Raw genomic sequence first — 19,581 nt, forward strand, 5'->3', positions numbered from 1 at the left:
TCCATTTACAAAAGCAATATAAAGATTTTTCTTTAAATAAAAATATTTTTTAAAGTGAATTGGCTTAAAGAAAAATATTAAGTAAACAACAGCAAAGATAGTACACACAGATCATTAAAAATATACGTAACACAAATGACCATGGCTTGAGCAATGTCACCCTCCCCGGAACTTTTCAAAGTGGAAACTGACTTGCAGAAAGGGTTCCTTGTTTGCTCCAGGACGCACAGCAAAGGTCTGGGCACAGAGCTCGGGGCTGACACTCAGGCCAGGACTGAAGAGCCTTGTGGCCCAGATCATACGGCATCGTATGGCAAGAGGCAGGAATTGAGATTACTAGGAAATAAAGCTGTTCCGTGGTAACGATTCAAGACTCAGACAAGCTCAGGAAAGTTTATTTTGGATATAAGGGAAACAGGAATGCTGAGCGAAGGGCCAGTAGCCCCCTTGGGAGCAGGACTCTGTCTGGGGAGTCCTGAGCCCTCTGCTTACATGGCTCTGCTCCTCTCTAGCCTTTCCCGGTGCCTACTCCATGTGCAACTGCTCCCAGGGACCTCCCTCCCTCCCTGAGTTCAAAGGCCCAAGACTGAGAGAAATCTGATTGGCCAGCTCAGGCCCGGCCTCCCTGATTGGACAGAGCTTCTGTTTTATGCCACCTCATAGGCTGCTTGCCTCAGGCACCCAATCAGCAGCAAGCAGGGCCTATAAGTGCAGCCAGGTGCTCTCAGGGCTCAGAGTTAGGTGGGATGGTGTCCCTGTCTTCCGGAGACTTAGTCAAGGAAGAAGGTTGTGACAGACATCACAAGTGTGATCAGTGCCAGGGATACAAGGAAAGGAAGTGGAGGGGTGGTGGGGAGCACTGAGAAGGAAGGGGCCAGCTGTATGGGAGGGGAGGGCTGCCATGGGAGGGGACAAGCCTCTTTCTGGAGCAGCATGCTGGAACACAGTGGGCATGGGGCTCTGCCTCTCTGAGTCTTAACCTCACAAGGATCAAGCCCCCAGGGGTGCTCCTGCCAGGTGGATGGTGCTCCCTGTGTGAAAGCATTTGGGCACAAGGGAGCCCAGGCCGGGTGGTGCCAGATAGTTCATTAATTCATCCAGGGAATAGGTGGGTGCCGAGGGCACTGTGTCAAGTTCAGTGAATGGAGCTGCTCTTCTGGAGCTGGTGTTCGGAAGAAACCTCTCCAGTGAGAGGTGGAGAGGGTTGCAGAGGGGCGGGGATCCAGGAGTGCGCTCCCTGTGGCAGCATCAGGAGGTGTGTACTTTGCAGCAGCATGCCCTATGGGTCTGTGAAGCCACTATGGAAAGATCCAGCCAGCGTCCACTCTGCTGGGGGATTTGAGTCCATACTTGGGCCACAGCGTTAAGGATGCAGTAGCCAAGCATCCGAGGTCCTGAGAGAGCCCAGGGGTGAGGGGACAGGGCCGCTTTGTCCAGCCCTTCTGTGACCCTGAGAGCTTGCCCCTCCAGCTCTGAATCTTGAAGTTGGAGCACATGAAAGGAGGCAATGTTCCCCTCCAGTGGAAGCAGAACTGACACATGAAGGACACGAAGGTGACACTGTCACCTAGATGAGGGAGGAGAGGGCCCCCAGGCACAGGGAACAGTATGTGCAAGGCTCCGGGGGCTTGAGGGAGCTCCAAGTGGCTCAGTAGGACCGTTGGGAGGATTCCCCAAGGGAATGTCCCAACATGATGCTGGAGGGGCAAGGGCCAGGCCAAGGTGTGGTGCTGGTTTAGAACAAGGGGCAGCATAACCATATCCGTGGTTTGGAAAGAGCCCTCTGCCTGCCCTGTGGGGGGTGAGAGGGAGGCGGGGAGCCTGGGGCAGGAAGCCCAGTGAGGCAGCTGGGCGATGACCCCTGGAGAGCCACGAGAACTCTCCCTGAAGAGTAGCTGCAGGGCTGGAGAGGAGGGACGCTTCGGCGGCAAACCCGGGTGCTCCATGACTGCCGAGGGGGCAGGGGAGTCCAACGCCCCTCCCCCACAGTGCCGGGCAGGGGCAGTAGGACCAGGGAGCGGCAATCAAGGTTGGAAGTAAAGGGCAGAGTGTGCAGGGCTGGGCGGGGCCTTCTGGGTGGAGATGTCAGGGGCAGCCGGACACTGAGTGTCTCAGCAGTGGACAAGCCCCAAGGACACAGGGTCCTCCACTAGGCCTGGTGCCACAGTGGGCAGCCACCTGCCTCCCACCGCTGGCCGTCTGTCTACACCGAGTGAGCTGGGTCCTGATTCTGGAGCTCTTGGAGGGAGAGGTAGGCGTCCGTGTTCAGGGTCAGGCAGGAGGCGGGGGCCCTGACCTGGCCGTGCCCGGGAGGGCTGGCCCAGGGGAAGCCGGCCCCCTGCACGGGGCGGGGGGCAGGGACCTCCTCTCCTGCTTCTCCCAGCGGCTGCCCCGGGGGAGGCTGGCGATCTGCCAGGCCAGGGGCTCCTGCTGGGGGACGCCCCAGGGGCTTCGGGGCCCAGTCTCCAGCCACCTCCTCCTGCGGGGAGCGGGGCAGCTTCTCCTCACTGGCCCTGGTGCCCCCTGAGGCGGGGTTCGGGGGGCTTGGGCCCCCCAGGAGACCAGGGGAGAAGAGCAGCACATCCTCCCCGGGGGGGAAGGTGCAGTAGGCGTCGTCCTCCCCCGGCAGAGGCAGCAGGGCTGGGAGGGGAGACCCTTCGGGTGCCCCGGGCCCACCCTCGTCGAGCTCCTCTGCGTAGGGGTCGTAGGTGAAGTACACCTGGCAGGCCTCGATCTCCAGTGCATCCGGGAGGTGGAAAAAGAAGTAGCCCTGGTTGGTGAAGCAGCTGGTCAGCGAGTGGCCGCTGGTCTCGCGCGGGGGCGAGGGCGCCTTGTCCTGCTGCAGCAGGAGCAGCTGAGTGGCCTTGGCGTCCTTGTCCAGCACCTCCAGCGGGGAGATCTCGGGCGCTGGGCCGCTGGAGCTAAAGGAGGATGAGGGGAAAGGCGAGGAGAGCCACTTCTGTGGGGAGAAAGAGCCGGGGAGGGTGAGCGGGATGCTTGCTCTGCCCTCCCACCCCCTCCTCCAGACTCCCTGCAACAACTCCTAGCTCCTCCTCCGCCTTCAGCCATCCACGCAGGGCTGCCCCCTCCGGGAAGCCCTCCCTGACTATACCTCCACACCAACTAGCCCCCTGGCTTGGAGAACCCTCTGGGTCAGCCCAGGGGGTATGCCTGCCTCACAGCCCCAGCACAGGCCTTGCTGGCTCACAGGAGGTGCCCAGGGGATGTGTGGGTTCAATGAGTGTCTTTACTGAGCACCTACGGTGAGCCTGGCACTGCTCTCGGTACCAGGGACACAGCAAAGGGCGGAATCCTCAGAGTGTGGTGGGGACTAGGGGGAGTGCGTGAATCAGCCAACCAACACGGAAGCAGAAAGGTCCCTCAGAGCACAGAGGCCCAGAGAGGGGGTGCACCCTGATGTCGATCACACAGCCAGCTGGCAGCAGAGCAGGGACCCAGGCTCCCCACTCACACTGCCGTGGAGACATCTCGGGTAGGGAGCTGATGGTCCCCCATTTACCTCTCCCTCCCAGCACCTTGCAGCACCCCCCTCCCGCACGCTCCCTCCACAGAGAGAGGAAAGTGCCCAGCAGAGCACTTCGCAGTTTCTGGGGTGTCCAGAGAGCCCCGGTAAGGAGCGGGGAGACCAGGGTCCAGCCCTGGCCCTGGCATTCGTGAGCTGTGTGGCCGTGGGCAGGTCACTGCACCTCTCTGAGCCTCAATTCCAAAACAGCTAGCCACGTCTCTCCTGACCTCCTCCCTGTGGGCCAGTAGGCAGATGTCAAGTAAGAAAACGAAGGTGGAACCACCTGGCAACAGGTAAAATGCGGACGACACAGCAGAGTGTGGGGGCCGGCAGACTCTGGGATGCTGTGATGGGGGCCTCAGGTGGGTGCCTTGGAGGATCCCAACAGCCCTCTGTCCCGGGAGCCTCAGCACCGCGCTCGGCTCCCCCTGCGCTCCAGCCGATCTATTTCTGCTGAACTAGTGGACCAGCGGGAAACATGCCGGTTCTCTCTCCCCAGAGTGAGTTCCCAGGGCTGAGCGGCTGTTACACACACGCACACGCACGCACACGCACACGCACGCACATGCACACCACTCAACAAAACCTACCCCCTCCCCCAAACCAGGAGTTTGTGTTGCAGGAGAAAAGGCCAAAAGAGAGAGAGAGATGGCCCCGGGGCAAACCGGGAATGGCAGAGCAGGGCAGCAGCCCGGGAGAGAGGGGGTGCGGGTCAGGGGTTCCAGGCGGGTGGCAGCAGAAGGAGAGGCCAGGCCTGTGGCCAGCGCTGCTGTGCCAGGGCCTCACTGGGCCCCGCTCAGAGGGGTGTGTGGTCAGCCACTTCCTGGGCTGGGCCTCCGTCCACATGCCCCAAAGTGGGGTGGGAGGGGGGCACAATGAGAAGCTCGTCCCCGTTCACACACACTCGCACACTCACACACACACTCCCAGGTCCCCTGGATGGGGCAGTGGGCCTTGTGGCCTTGGAGCTGGGGGCCCTGGGGTAGACAGAGGGAGGACCAGGCCTCAGCCAGATGCAGAGGAGAGGGCTGGGTCCCTCTTGGCCACCCCCAGCCCCCAGCCACATTGTGCGTCCCCAAAGCCTTCTCGGGATACCCCCCGCCACACACTGGGCCTGAGCCAGGCATCCAGACCCAGGGATGACCTCATGGGAGGATGGAGTGGTTTGCAGCTCTCCATGAAGGACCCCACTCCCACTTCAGAATGTCCTAGGCCATGGAATCAGAAGGACTTCAAGCTGGGAGAGGACTGAGGATGCATCCAGTCCAGCCTCCAACCAGCTCCAACACAGGAATCCCTTCTGACACACAGTCCGCCAAGGCCTGCTTGAATACCTCTGTTGGTGGGGAGCTCACTACCTTTACGGCTCAAGGAGGAATTTTAAGGCGATACACTCCCCTACATCAAGAGTACTGTAGGTAAGATATCCCCAGTCTTGGGACTTTTCCAGAGAATTCCAGAAGGGGCTCTGATCAGCCCTGAGAAAGAACTCCAAAGCCAGCTCATGACAGCTCTGGTCCAGGATGGCTTTCCAGCCCCTCAGCGCTCCTCCTGACCTCCCTCCGGCCCCCACCTCACCCCGCAGGTCTTGGCAGCCTGGGCTAGGGGTGGGGAGGTAGTGGCAGCCCACCACGCCCCTCTCCCCCTCGAAGCTTCCTTCCTGAAGCGGGTGTGGCTGGGGGAAGGGAGACCACCAAACTTGAAGTGAAGCTCGGGGTGTTACTACCATACGGGCCCGTACTTTTAATTGAATCTGGATTTTGTGACCAGAAGTGACTAGAGGACTCGGCAGCATCTGGGACAAGATCTGGAGCCTGCCCACGGGTTTTTGCAGAGCAGGTCCATGCAGGTGCTGGCGGGGAGAACATGTGCCTGGCAAGTCCTACTCTGTCAACAGCCTGGTGACAGGAATTCTAGCCAGGGCCCCCTGAGCACTCACTGTGTGCCGGGGCCATACCCGTAGTAACACTATTCTCCTCCCCGGTTTACAGGGGAGGAAACTGAGCACAGAGAGGTTCCATGACTTGCCCAAGGTCACACAGCCAGAAAGCGGTGGAGCCGGGATTAGAAGCCAGACAGTCTGGCTCAGACAGAGATCGCTGGTGCCAGAGCTGGGGAAAGGGGCCCCCCCGCAACCCCAGGCTGCTCACTTCCCGTTTTGTTTCCTCCCACACAGCGCGAAAGCTGCTACTCCTGCACCAGCTCCCCAGCCACATGCACCACGCCCACCCTCCAGCCAGCCCCCGCCAGCTGCCCGCTGCCGTCCTCCACCCCCAGGCTCCTACCTGGAAGTCTCCTCCGTGCTCTGAGCTCAGCTGCGAAAAGAACTCCGAGGGGTCTGGGATGTGGCACTTCAGGACCTTCTTCAGCCTGGACAGGGGGAGGCAGGGAGGGAAGGAGGTGAGCAGGGAAGGGGCCCAGGGGTCCTGCCGGCAGCCCCCTAGCTCTGACGGCAGGGCGCGGAGCCACCCCACAGATGTTCATTTGTTCGGTCAACACTAATTGAATGCCGACTAAGGGAAGGTACTGTGCTGGGGACACAAGAATGGCTGATGGAGAAGGTCCCTGCACTCAAGGAGCTGACATTGTAATGAGGAGTCAGACTCGAACCAAGTGTGCAACGTGACCATTCATTCTGCAGAGACAAAGAGCAGGTGCTGTGCAAGAGAAGGATATGAGAGTGGGAGACCTCATGAGCTAGAGGGGTCACGGATGAAGATGGCTGGAGCAGAGTGAACCAGGAGGAGGGAGGTAGGAGAGAGGCCAGATTGTGGGCCTCCCAGTCAGGGCTGCCATGGATAGTGGTTCAGGTTGAGCACTGCCCAAGGGCACCGAGTTTGGGGACAGGTGGTGAGTGGGGACTGAATTCTAGCCCATGTTCTGTTGGCCAAGCTGAGTGCCCCAGTATCTGTGTGCATCCACCTCAGGATGTACACCACAGCCTCAGGGCCCCATAAAGCTTGGCTGCCACCCACATGTCCAGGCTCAGGTCAGCCCTCTCCCCTGCTGCCTCCTGGTCTCTAGCCACACCCGCCTCCCTGCATTCTCAGTTCCTGGGATGCTCCTCCTTTCTTCCCACCCAGGGCCTTTGCACAGGCTGTTTTCTCTGCCTGGGATGTGCTCCCCATCCCCTCCACTCCACCTGGTTCACTCCTCCTTCAGATTTCAACAGAATCATGTCTTTCTCAGGGAAGCCGCCCCCAGCCACCCCTCAGACAGGATCCCACTCCACATTGTCTGCTTCCCATCCATCCATTTGCTTCCTTCACTATCCCAATGACAGCGTGTCGTTAGATACACATATGACAAATAGTATCTGCCTTCCCCCACTGGACTGCGAGCTCCCCGAGGAGGGGACCCAGGCACGGGGCTGGCCCGTGCTCCCAGCACTCGGGGTCCCCCCGGCTCTGTGCCGGGACTCAGTAAAGAAAGGGGTGAATGAATGATCGCCCAGACCTAAACAGAACCGAGAGGACCGACACACACAGACGGCTGGCACGTGGACACACGCACGCACGCGTGCACACACGCACTCGAGTCCTGAGAGTAATGCTGGGGACAGGGCCCCCATGGGCTCTCCCTCACCCCTCCCCTCAGGCTGGTTCCATGGGTTCCGTCTTTGGGGGTGGGTCACAGGGACAGGCCGGGTGTGAGGCGGGGAGGCTCACGGGAGGGCAGAGGAGCACGGGTGTGCCAGAGCGGGGGGCTCAGCCGGGAACCAGACCCGCCCAGGGGTGTGCGTGGATCAGACAAGAATGTGACGGACGGGAGGGGAGCGCTCTTACCACAGCCCGATGTACCGGCAGTTGACCAGCAGGTAGACCAAGAAGATGAAGCCTAAGCTGCCGCCAGTGAGGCCCACGAGGGTGTGGCCCCACCAAGAAACGGGCAGGGTCTCCTTCTCGGGGGCTGCCCAGGGGCGAGAGGAGAAGCAGGGAGAGGGGTCAGACAGGTGCCCCCACTGACCCCATCACTCCAGCATCCGCGGCCCCCGACCTGGCGCTGAGGGACAGGCTGCCCTCTGACCCTTCACAGGGTCCCTGCTTGTCCAGCAGACACGCTATGGGCCAGGCTGACAAGGGGCATCGCATGCCTTCATCACAGCAGCCCTGCCTCAGTATCATGGTACCCATTCCACAGATGAGGAAACTGAGGCCAAGAGGTGAAAGCACCCTGCCCCAGACCGTGGCAGAAACCAGGAGTTTGAGGTTTCAGGGTGGAGCAAGTGAAAAGAGCCTTTCTGGTCTCCCCACTAACTCACAAGGCCATAGGCAAGGCCAGCCCCTCACTGAGCCCTGTTTCCATCTGTGAAATGGGCACAATTAGGCCCACCCTGCAGGGCCACATCAAGTGACACATCAAGTGGCCGGTGACTGTGAATGGGCTGAACACCGTACCCCCATCCCCGGGCCTCCCCCGCAGCCCCCCCAGAGCCGCACCCCAGCCACACCGCCCTGCCCCAGATCCGTCCCCGCCCCTGCTGCCCACAGTACCTGCAGGCCTGGTCCTGAAGGCCAGGGGCTGGCTCCAGGGGCTCCAGGGGCTCCAAGCCTCGAGATTGTCCAGCTGGGGCCTCACTCGCACCTGAAGCTCATACGGGGTGTCTGGAGCCAGTGTCTCCAGGCAGATCCACTGCTGGTTCTGATGGAGGGTCAGCAGGGCGGCCTCCTGGGGCAGAAACAGGGCTGTCAGAGCAGAGGGGCCCCACCACCCGCCTCACCTCCCATGGCAGGGCTGGGCGGAGGCTGAGCAAGGCAGCACCTTCCTTTCTCCCCTCCAGCCACCCCTTCCTCTGCCCCCCATCCTATGAAACTGACCACTCAGTTGCTGGGGCCCCCAAGCCCAGAGTCATCCTAAACCCCTCTTCCCACTCATCGCGCACATCCAAAGCTATCAGCCGATCAGCTGGCTCCCCCTCCAGGAGCTGGTTCCACCTCCGATCCTGCTATGGACCCGTCCCCTCCTCTCCCCTCGTCCCCCTCCAGGTCTGAGGGCCACAGCCTCGAAGGCCTGCAGGTGGTCTCTGCGTCCACGCGGCTCTGCCACAGTCTGTGCACCACACCACCCGAAAGAGGGATTTTCCCACAGACCTCTCCCCACTCTGGATCCCTCTTGTTGCTTTTTTCCGGTTCCCCAGATGCACAAACAGCATCTTGCCTTTGCACCAACTGCTGGAAAACCCTCCCCAGACCTTTGCAGGGCCAGCTGCTTCTTGACGCTCAGATCTCAGAGCAGTCTTCTCTGGTCACTTGAGTCTGGAGTAGCCTGTGCCAGTCCCTCTCAAATGCTCATCCCATTAATTGTCTTGATAGCACTTAATAGCCATGGTCTCCTGTTCCTGTGCTGACGGTCTGCCCCACGCCTGCCATGTGAGTGCCCCGGGAGCAGGAAGCTTGTCAGTCTCACCTTCCACTCGCTCTCCGGTATGCAGCACATAGTAGGTACTCAGTAAATGTTTGCTGAGTGAGCGAGTGAGCGAATAAATGACTGGGGAAGTGAACGAGTAGGTGACAGACCCCTGTGGACCTGGACCATGCTGGATTTGAAGAGTGGAAAGATGGCTTCCCCAGGCCTCTGAAATCTCACAGAGAGGGCAGCCGCCTACCTCTTGGCTGTGTAAACCTCACCTGGTGCCAGCCTGGCAGCTGCCACCACCTGATTGTCAGGGGGCACGTGGAAGGAGGGGGAGGCAGGAGCAGGCAGTACAGTGGACCAATGGGGGCTGCTGGCTTTGCTGAGATGAAGGGCGGATGGGGCGATCAGGACAGGAAGGAGGAGTCAGGGCAGGTCAGGCCTGGCCCATGGACTCACCTCCCAGCTGTGGCCCGGGGACCTCATCCGGGCCTCGAACTCCAGGTATTTCTCAATGTAGTGGGAACACTGAGAGACGCTCCAGCTTATGTTGCATCTGTGGGTCTCCACGTGGACAACGTGGAAGGAGTCGGGGGCCATCAGGCGAACTGGAGGCAGGAGAGAGCACGGGAGAGCAAGCTTGGGGGACGCCACGTCATGAGGCTGAGAGGAGAAAGCGAGGCATGCTCCCTCCTCCACCTCCGTACCTGTCGTCCTTCCCTCCTGGTGTGGGAATATCACCTGTTCCAAGAAGCCTTCTCCGGCCACCACCCTCCATCCCCTCACCTGTCTTATGTTTCTTCCCAGCACCTATCACACCTGACATATTAAATATCTATTTTTGGTCCTTTATTCATTTTCTGTGCCCCCACCGGCCTGGGCGCCTGCTGAAGGTGGGGACTTTGCTCTCCGATGCCTCCCTGGGGCCTGGGACGTCATCTGGCACGTCCAGACGCTTGATTAACTATCTGGGGAAGGAAGGGAGCAAGGCCGCCTTTCTCTGCACTCAGAATCCGTCTGAGTTTTGCAGGCATCTTCTCATTCGTTTAACTTCATTTCACTTAATCCCATTAATCTTGTTCTGTGATTCTCAAGTTAAACTGATCTCAGTTTTTATCATTCTGAGGCTCATAGAGCTACACACACCATGATAAGCGAGTGTTTGCCAAGCACGCGGGAAGCAGTTTCTGTGTCTTGGATCACAGACTCCTTCCAGCAACCATGAGCAGCAGGTAACTGATTACCCCCTCTGTACAGATGGGGAAACTGAGGCGCAGCCATGTGAAATGATCTGCCAGTCTGATCACAGTTGGTTAAGGCAGCGCTGCGTCCAGAACCCTGCCTGGATCTCACCCTCCACCCCAGCTCTTCCCTAGAGGTGGCCTGGAAGGTCTAGGAGGAAGTGGGCAAGGGATGGGGTTGGACTGGGCACTCAGTCATTCAACAAACCTTCCCAGAGCACTGCCCAGATCAGGCCTGGTGCTGGGGACTCAGAGTAGAGACATAGGGATGACAGAGATTCTGCCCTCAGGGAGCTCACAGCCCAGTGAGGGAGACAGTCCCATAATCAAGCAGTGGGGACTCAAGAAATAAACACCCTGAAAGGAGGCTCAAAGGTTTGGGAGAGTCTGGGAAGGCCTCCTGGAGGAGGTGACTCTTCACTGAGCCTTGAAGGGTGAGTAGGGAATTTTCTAGATGGGAAGAGCCTTCCAGGTGGTGAGACCAGCATGTGCAAGGGCTCAGAGGTATGGTGGGCAAGTTGAGTTTGGAGGGCCAGCTTTGGTTATGGCATGAATATAGGCCACAGGAGAGGAGTGCCAAGGGCCAATGCTGAGGGGCCTTGAATGGCAGGGTGTGGAACCAGGACCTCACCCTGCAGGCTGTGGGCAGTGAGAGGTCAGATGTGGGTGTGGAGAGAGACTGGAGCAGGGAGGACCCCAGAGGGGACGCCAAGAAGGGAGGGGCCCCCTGGAGTCGGCACTCACGGTTCTCGAAGGGCTTAAAGTCCTGGGTCAGCACCGTGCTCCTATTCTCCCCCTCATAGCACCTCACGCTCAGGGTGACGGTGTCCGCGGAGGTCAGCTTCTGAGCCTGCAGGGGAAGGAGGGCCGGGTCACAACTGCCAGCAGCTGGGGTTGGGGGAGCGGGAGGCCGGCGGGATGAGGACGGGGGGGACGGGAGGGGAGACCCAGCCTGCAACAAAGATGGGCCCCTTCACATGCCCCACCATCTCAGGCGGGGTCGGCAAACTTTTGTAAAGGATCAGAGAGCAAAGATTTTGGCTTTGCGGGCCATCTGGTCTGTGAAGACAGCCCTAGACAGCACAGAGAGAATGGGCGTGGCTGCACGCCACTAAAACTTTATTTACCTAACAGACAGCAGGCTGGGTTTGGCCCGTGAGGCATAGCAGTTTGCCAACCCCTGATCTAAAGTGAAGTGAGCGGCCTTGGGAGGGAGGGAGCTCCCTGTCACCAGAGGTGTGCAAACAGGGTGAGCCCCCACAAGGCTCAGGTCTGGAACTGTCCCCGTGTAACAGCTTTGAGTGTGAAAGACTCTCCTCGCCATCTCTCCCCACCTCCACGCCCTGACTTTTCTGGAAGAAAACGTCCAAGTGTGGAGCACCTTCTGTGGGCGGGCAGCACTTAGGGGCCTTAGCCACCACTCTGCTGATTGCACAGCGGGCTGTCCCCATCCTGCAGGCAAGAAACCGAGGTCTGGGCTCATTCAGGCACTTGCCCACAGTCACGCCTCTGGTCAGCAGGGGAGGCCGGAGTCGAGCCTGGGCTGTTGCACCCACGGCCCCACAGAGACCGCGCCTGGCCAGTCGCACCTGACCGCAGGCTGCGAGCGAGCAGCTTGTGGCAGCCTCCACCCTGTGCAGGGGCAGCCCTGCAGCGCTGCGGGAGGAAGATCTGGTGGAGGCCCTGTTAGGATCTGTGCTCCGGGGCCCAGGCTGGTGTTCTGGGGTCCAGGACCCCCGGGCGCAGACCCTCTGACCTGCCACAGGGCAGGCTCTGAGCAAACCTTGAACCTGACCATCAGAGTTCCCGAAGCTGGGAACCACTCCTCCCTCTCCACCCCAAGGACCCTGCCCCAGCCTTCTTCCAGTTGCTATAGGGGCCAGATTTTCCCAGATAATAATAGTATTATCATTATTATTATTACTCTTATTGTTGTGGTTGTAAAGATGCCACTAACATCTTCTGTTGTGCACTTACTCTGTGCTGGGCACTCCGCCAGGCATTTGACATATACTATCTCATTTAATGCTCTCCACACCCTATGAGACAGGCACTATGACTATTCTCACCCTACAGTTGAGAAGACTGAAGCACAGAGAGGCTTAGGGACTTGCCTAAGGTCACACAGCTAGGAAATGGTGGGGCCAGGATCAGAGCTCATGGGGATAGACACACAGTCTGGTTACGGAGGCCATGCCTTGGTCAGCTACACTGTATGAGTCTGTCTCCACATTTTCCTGCCTTTCAAGAACACGTATAACCTGATGATGGTTGGAAAATGTGATCTGGGCATCCCTGGTGCCCACCACTGCCAGGCAGGGTTTGATGGACAATAATGTGAGGCATACCCACACAGACATGGCCATGTGCCCTTCGAGAGGCAGCCTAGGGCAACGGTGAAAGGCTGCGCTGGGGGTTGACGGACCCAGGTTCAATCCCAGCTCTGCCACACTCTGGTTGTGTGACCCTGGGCAGGGACCACGCCTCTCTGAGCCTCCCTTTCCACCTTGGTAAGAAGGGGACAGTGTGGTGCCCACAGGCAGAGTCGTAAGGATCCACTGACGATAGGGTCAAGGGCACGCTCTGTCCTGGATGGCGCTCTGAGTGCTTTAAGCCTCAGAACAACCCTACGAGGTAGGGCCATTGTTATTCCCATATTATAGAAGAGGAACCTGGGACTCAGCAGTTGCACAGTGTCACCCAGCTGGTGTAGACCGTCCAGCAGAACCCACACTCTTAAGCCCACACTGCCCTGCACTGCCCTGACTCGGGAAGGGTCAGATGGCAGGATGTTATTATTACTGGGAACCCTCCCTGCTGGATGAGGAGGACAGAAGTGTCACAGGACCCACAAAGCATGGGGGATGGCGCCGGAGCAGAGGCCAAACGGCCCAGCCTCACACCCATGGAGCCCTCGCCCCCCAGGTCAGGCTGAGCGCTGGCCTCTGGACACTGCCCTCCGTCCTCTGCCTCCCCGGGCCCAGGGCCACTGGGCTTGCTGGGCCCAGCTCTTCCTGTGGAGGGACACCCCTCTGCACCCACCCTCCCCCAGGCATCTCCCTTCGGCTTTGGCTCCTCACCTTGGGGGCTCCGAGGATCAGGTTACAGGCCCAGGTTGCCGACCTCACTGGGAGCAGCTCACAGGATTTTTCCCACGTCCTTTCGAGACAAACGAACCTCCTTAGAAGAAAAGGAGGGACCCCCCCCCCGCCCCCGCCGCCGTAGAGCTGGCCTTCGGGATGGTCCCCCACGCAGCAAGGCTGGTCTCCACCTGCCCACCTGCTCTGTGTCCCCTCACCTTTTCCTGCCTCCTTGTCAGAGTAATCTTCTAGAAACAGACCGGGTCAGGACCTGCAGCCCTCCCCCGGAGTCTTCCCATGGGGCCTGATGGGGCCTTCGGGGCCCCATGGAATCACCACCCCCCGGGACCAGGGCCAAAAGCCAGTGCTACCTACGCTGCTGCCACGAGGATGCCTGGATCATGGCAACCCCTTCACTGACTCCTTCCCAGCCCCCAGGCATCCCGACCATGCCCCAGTCCCGTGTCACCACAGCTGCCCTAGGAGTCTCTCAAAATCCCAGCTTCCTCGAAAAGCTTGGGGAGTCCTCTCTCTTCCCCTCTGGCCTCTAAAGTCGAGTCCAGCCTCTGCCTAGCAGGTGTGCAGCCCAATGGTCCCAAACCACCTTGCCCAGCTTGTCTCCAGCCCCTCCCCTGCCATCTGGACGTCCGAACCCCACTCCCACCCTGCTTCCAGGAGTCTGAATATCTGACTCCCAAATTGTTCCAGACCCATGCGATTCCAAGATCTGGGGGTCCTATTGCTCCGAGATTCTCCAAGGGCAGGGTTCTTGGAGTCGGAGAGTCAGGACTCCAAGGGTCTAAAAGCCAGGGACAAGACCCCACCGTCCTGAGACCCTGCAGCACCGCCCGCCAACCCCGTGCTCACCGTTTATCCGACTTGGCGTGGACGTGGCAGGACGCGGCCTGCAGGCCATCATCCCGGCTCCAGACGCAGGAGATGTTGGCTTTCGAGTTGTAGAAGCATGTGAGTTTGGAGGTGTCTGCCGGTGGGACGGGGCATGAGTGGCTGGCTGCAGGGCGCCCCCAGCCCTCACCCCTGCTCCTGGCACCCTCGCCTACCAGATGGGGAGGTGGGCAACAATTATGGTGGGCAGAGAAGGGGCGGGCGGACCCATTTCAGAGAGGACAAACTGAGCCCCAGAGCCCGTGAGGGCCCATAGGCAGGCCGGGGCAGGGCAGGGACACAAGCCAGTGTCCTCCTGTGATTTGGAGAGGCACATGGGTGCAGTGAGGGCAGGACCGAGGGCCAAGGGGGAAGGTGGATGTCTCTCTCTCCCTGCCTCCTGCCCCTGCTGATGGATCTTCTGCCAAGAGGCAGAGGTCCAGAAAGGGGTCTAGAAAGGGGTTCTAGAAGGGTGTTGGCCTCTTCCCCTAGGGAAAGCACAGCTGTCCAGAGGCCAGGGTCCTCACCGTTCACCACTGTGGATGCCTGAGGGATGGCCAGGGGCAGGAGGAGGACAAGGAGGGACAGACACCAGGACAGAGCAGGAGCCGCCATCACATCCACGGGTGGGAGCTGGAGAAGGGAGCCCTGGAGGGACGCAAAGGGAGAGAGAGCGCAGGTGAACATCCACCCCTGTCCCTCTCCTCTCAGGGTGTGCTGGTCTGCTGTCCGCCATGCAAGAGTCCAGTCTCAGGGCCTTTGCACCTGCTGGTCCCTCTGCCCCCCACACACTCATTTCCTTTCTTCAGAGATTCACGGACCCATGCGTCGTCAGAGCCAAAAGGGCTCTCTGAGTGAGCCCGAACTCTTGTTCAAAAGTTGGGGAAACAGGTCCAGAAGAAAGACGAAAGATGTGCTTAAGTTCACATAGGGAGGCCAGCATGGAGGAGCCAGAATGAGAGCCCAGCTCCCTTCTGCCCCACCGCCCCTTAACCACACCGAACCAATGGTCAAGAGGTTCCCATAGGCCAGGCTCTGTGTTAAACTCTAAACACAGCAATAAGAGCATCTACTGCAGATACTCATTATCCCCATTTTCAGATGAGGAAACTGAAGCAGAGAGAGATGAAGCAAATTACCCAAGGTCACACAGCTGACAAGAGGCAGATGTGGAATCTGAGCCAGGGCAGACTGCCCGGGGCCCAGGCAGGGGCCCTCCCTCCTGTAGCTTCTCTGACTGCATCTTCCCGCCCACCGAGCCCACTCACACCATCAATAAACAGGTGCTGACGGCCCCACGACAGTACTCACAGTGCGTGTGAGCGCGCACGCCATGCCAAGCGCCACACCGTGCCAAGTGCTTTACATGCCCTGGCTCAGCTGACACGCCCCGCAGCTCGGGGGTGGGACGTGTGTATTATCCCCTCACTCAGATGAGGACCGGCAGGATCCAGTCATTAACCTGCCTAAGGTCACACGTGCAGGAAAGGCAGAGAGAGATTCCATCCCCAGGCTCCACCCCAAGCCCTGTTCTCTCATGTTGTCCACCCTGCGCAGACCCTGCCCCAGGCACTGGTCCCAGAGGGAAGGCCCACAGCCTCCCTGCCCTGGGGCGTCAGGGCCCAGCAGGCCACAGGCCAACTGGCGGGCGTATGGCCTGGGTGTGGGAGGGAGCCCAGAGAGGTACCCGTGGGCTCCTCCTTGATCAGCCCACTGTGCCCACAAGAGGGTGAGCTCCTCGGGGCGGGGCTGGGACCCCCCAACAGCACAGGGCACAGGGTTGGGACCCCAAAGGGTGCAGAGCCCAGCAAAGGGGCCCCCAGCAAGCCCCCCCACCATGCCCCTTATTCGATTCCGGGGCACGGGCACTGTCGATCCCCTGGAGGGTGTTGTCTGGGGCCAGGCACCAGCCAGCAAGGTGACCCCATGCCCAGGACCAGACCTGGCACAGGGCCTCAGGGTGAGAGGAGGCGGATGGGGGCAAAGGCCTGCCAGATCGCAGGACAGTCAGGGCCAAACCACAGCCCCTGTCTGTGAAGCAGCACTGTCTGAAATGAGCCCCAGCGCCCATGGCCGAGAGGGCGCAGCAGTGGACCAGGAGAGCGACTGCATGGGCCAAGGCGAGGAGGGAGCCCCAGGGGTGAGGCTGGGGGGCTCCTAGCCTGAGCCTGCACCTTTCTGCAAAGGAGGAAACAGTCTCAGGGAGGTTAAGGCCCCAGAGCAAGGAAGAAGCCCAGCCTTAGGGAGGGCCAGTGGGACCCGAGTCCCAGGCACCCTCCATCCTGGGTTCTCACGCACACCCATGCACCCTGCCCCTCACGACTGCAACACCGTTCGTACTCACTGACTCATCAGATCCCCACCACAACCCTGGGAGGTGGGCGTCACCATCCCCATGTGACAGATGCCAAGACTGAAGCTCAGAGCTGCCTGAGGGGCTGGACTCAAGCCCAGATCACCTGATTTCAAGTTAAAAGAAGAAGATGAAGATAATGCTGGCACTGATGATGTTGATGCTGATGGTGACGGTGCTGATGGTAAAGCTGGTGGTGACTAATACCCAGTCTCCCTCTGTGTCCGGCACTGTCATTAGCACTTCACAGATGCGACCTCATTTAATCCTCTCGGCGCCCCTATGAGTAGGTCCTAATATGACTCCTTTTCTCAGATAAGGAGACTGAGGCACGTGTAAGCCTCCTGCCCAGGCTAGAGGGGCAGAGCTGGGGTTTAAACCCAGTCCGGTGCAGTCTGAGGCCCCCCGCCAGGGCTGACATGGGGGTCCACGGCGGTACGTGGGGGATGGGGAGGACATGAAGCAGGAGCTCAGTAGCCAGAGACGCATCCCACCTGACCTCTGAACTGGATGGGCCCGCTCCCCACCCCCCGACCTCTGGCCACCCCTCCGTATGCACACACAGGGCTTCCTCCGGCTGTTTAACCCGGGGGCATCTCTCCAGCTGGGTGTGGGATCCTGGCGCGGGAGAACGAAGGGGACCCTTGGGCATGTCTCTGTCCCCATTCCCACAGTGCTCCAGACACAGTGAACAGGGGGAGACCTCGGCCCCCAGGAGAAGAGAGAGAGCATGCTCCCCAGGGAGCCCCAGGGATGGAGCCCCATCCCTTCCAACAGTGACCTGCCCAGTCACACAGGCAGGTGAGTGACAAATCCGGACCTGAACCCAGGGGTCTGGCCTCTGGCCCAAGGCTCCCAGAGACTGCCAGCACACCCTACTTCATAGCCAAGTCTCCTTCCTCAGCCCACAAGCCTCCTAGGAGCACCTGACACGGGGGTGCCTCCCCGCTGTGGGCCCACATCCCAGTGCCCTCTCTGGGCACCTAGTCCATCTGAGGCTCAGCTGGCCTTCTCCCACCCAGTCCTCTCCCCTCCTTACCCTCCGCCTCTTGGTTGGGGGGCCCAGCACAGGGTCCGGGAAACACCTCATCCCAGAGCAGCCCCCAGCCTCCCTAGGGGTGGGCTGGGAGGGAGGGCAGCCTAGGACCCGGTACCAGCCTCTTCTCAAGCCAGAAGCCCTGAGAGCAGGGCCTGCCTCCTCCTTGGGGGTCTCAGAGAAGGCTGGGGGGAGGGCTGGGAGATGGAAGTTCAGGCAGAAGCTCCTGGGGGATCTGAGTCAGAGCTGAAAGTTGTCCCCAGGACCTTCACTTCCAGGTCCCTGGCTGGTGGCAGGGGCCAGGAGGGAAGCCCGGGGACCCGGGAACGAGCAGGGGCAGGGTGAGGGCAAGGCGGGGCATCACCTGGCTGAGACATGGGGCTGCGGCGTGCTCTCTCTGGTTCTGTCGGCTGCTGGGACCTCAGCCATCTCCCCAGGGCCCTGCCCCGGCACTGGCGGCCCAGGTAGCAGCCGGCTGATGGGGCCAGCAAAGACTAAACCCCAGGGCCAGCCCACTTCCTGTGCAGAGGATGGAGGGGGCAAGGCCTGGGGTGGGGAGGCGGGGGAGGTCTGGCTGGTGAGAAAGTCTGAAACTCCTGAGCACCCAGAGACCAGATAAAGATCTCCCTCCTCCCCGGGGTGGGGGGAGTGGAGGGGGGCACCGTGGGCGCCTTGGCAGCGCGTGCACATGCGCGTGCGCGCGCACTCTCAGATAGAGCCTTGCTGCACCAGGGAGCGCGAGGCGGTGCAGCCCCTTCTTTCCCTCCCCCACCACGCCCACCCCCTCTAGCACAGGCCCCCTCCAGCCTCTGACCCCCTCATCCAATCACACACACACCCACTAACACGCCGGCCTCACAAACAGGTCCCTCGGGCATCCCCCAGCGCGGCTCGCTCATCCCACCCATCTCGCTGAGACCTCCCTTTTTGCCCAGCCTTCTAGGAAGCCCCTCACCCAGTTTAACATTCAGTCACTTTTCGGGGCTTTGCAAACAATTCGATGGCCCCTTATTGAACGTTCTAGAACCTTCTTCTTCCTCTCAAGTCATGGTTCCTAATCCTTTTTTCCCCTTTTGTGGGGGGTAGGGGGATGTCAGCTCAGGGCTTTTTTTCTTTTATGATGAGATTATGGACCCTTCTAGAAAGGTGCGCGTCCATTTACGCGTAGTGTCACAGGTCCGGGGACCCTGTGAGGGTCCCTCCAGAGTCCAGAAGCAGCAGCTCCACTTTCTCCCTTTCTCCCAATTCTAGTAGTCATGCTTCAGGGGGCATTTTTTGTAAGCTGCTGTCTCTTTCAAAAAAGGGGAATAGAGCGAGCTGGGGGGTGGCAGGGGGGGCAGGCAGCTCTGCAGAACCTCCAGTGTGCGCAGAAGTGAGAAAGCAGAATCGAGAACCCTGAAAAGAGAACGTGGCCCCACTGCCTCCTGAGTGGGAGGCGGGAGAGGAGAGCGAGACTGGACCCGAAGCCGCTTGGAAGCCAGTGGCCCTGCCTCCCTGTGCCTGACACGCACACCCATAAAATGAGGGGTGACAGTTCCTGCTGGATACGCCAGGAGGAACAATGGGCAGGAGCGCACACAGCGTGTCTCCCTGAGACCACGCACAGTAGGCTCACCATGAGCCCCTGCTCCCCCTGCCCTAGAGCCGGGCTCTCTGGATGCAGGAGACGGTCATAAACGCAACCATCACAAGGATGAGAATAACAGCCAAGATTTATTAAACCTAGAATATTTCTGGAAGTTTCTCCAGAAACCAGAACGCTGGATCTCTTGGGGAGGAAAGCCAGATGAGGAAGGATGTTTTGCACCGTAGTCCCTTTTGCACTGCACGAACGTATTTCCTGCCCCAAATAAATGAATTCAGTTAAAACTTTCAAAAACACATAGAAAGAAAACATACAGCCCCAGGCGAAGTCAGAAGTCTTGGACCAGCTTGCAATGGCTTTGTCCGGAGGGAGGGCAGAGCCTGCCCCACCTGAGGGGCTGGGGGCTCTTCCTCCTCCTCTCTCCTTCCTTCTTCACTCCACAAACACTTACTGAGCACCAAGATGTCCTCATGGCCAGGCTGGGCGCCGAGGACCCTGAGGGGACCGACACCAGCCGTGCCTT

At 59.9% G+C, this 19,581-nt stretch overlaps 1 protein-coding gene across 3 annotated transcripts; it reads right to left on the reverse strand.

The window, feature by feature from the left end:
* Nucleotides 1-360: 360 nt before the first annotated feature.
* On the reverse strand, nt 361-17,998 carry IL2RB (interleukin 2 receptor subunit beta). Of its 3 annotated transcripts, none has more exons than XM_008540235.2 (10): nt 17,838-17,998; nt 14,612-14,732; nt 14,067-14,181; nt 13,200-13,278; nt 10,864-10,969; nt 9,338-9,486; nt 8,020-8,194; nt 7,312-7,435; nt 5,812-5,896; nt 361-2,959 (listed from the first exon to the last, which is right to left on the reverse strand). In XM_008540235.2, exons 2-10 carry the CDS (start codon nt 14,697-14,699, stop codon nt 2,204-2,206), a joined length of 1,677 nt encoding a protein of 558 aa, XP_008538457.1. In that variant the 5' UTR covers nt 14,700-14,732; nt 17,838-17,998; the 3' UTR covers nt 361-2,203. The 3 variants fall into 3 exon arrangements, with proteins under 3 accessions (XP_008538457.1, XP_070455245.1, XP_070455244.1); XM_070599144.1 differs by having other exon boundaries at nt 361-2,921; nt 14,067-14,256; nt 17,838-17,974; XM_070599143.1 differs by having other exon boundaries at nt 14,067-14,256; nt 17,838-17,974.
* Nucleotides 17,999-19,581: the final 1,583 nt, after the last annotated feature.

The sequence above is a fragment of the Equus przewalskii genome, chromosome 29 (assembly GCF_037783145.1).
Source record: "Equus przewalskii isolate Varuska chromosome 29, EquPr2, whole genome shotgun sequence".
Lineage (NCBI taxonomy): Eukaryota > Metazoa > Chordata > Mammalia > Perissodactyla > Equidae > Equus > Equus przewalskii.

What these genes read in the sequence shown, in the direction of transcription:
- IL2RB (XM_070599143.1), bottom strand. Translation starts at nt 14,699, where the DNA reads ATGGCGGCTCCTGCTCTGTCCTGGTGTCTGTCCCTCCTTGTCCTCCTC. An exon ending in CTTCAGGACCAGGCCTGCAG is followed by an intron (nt 7,436 to 8,019) that starts GTACTGTGGGCA and finishes GCCCCTGGGCAG; the next exon opens with CCCCCGAGAAGGAGACCCTG. An exon ending in TGCCGGTACATCGGGCTGTG is followed by an intron (nt 5,897 to 7,311) that starts GTAAGAGCGCTC and finishes CCCCCTGTCCAG; the next exon opens with GCTGAAGAAGGTCCTGAAGT.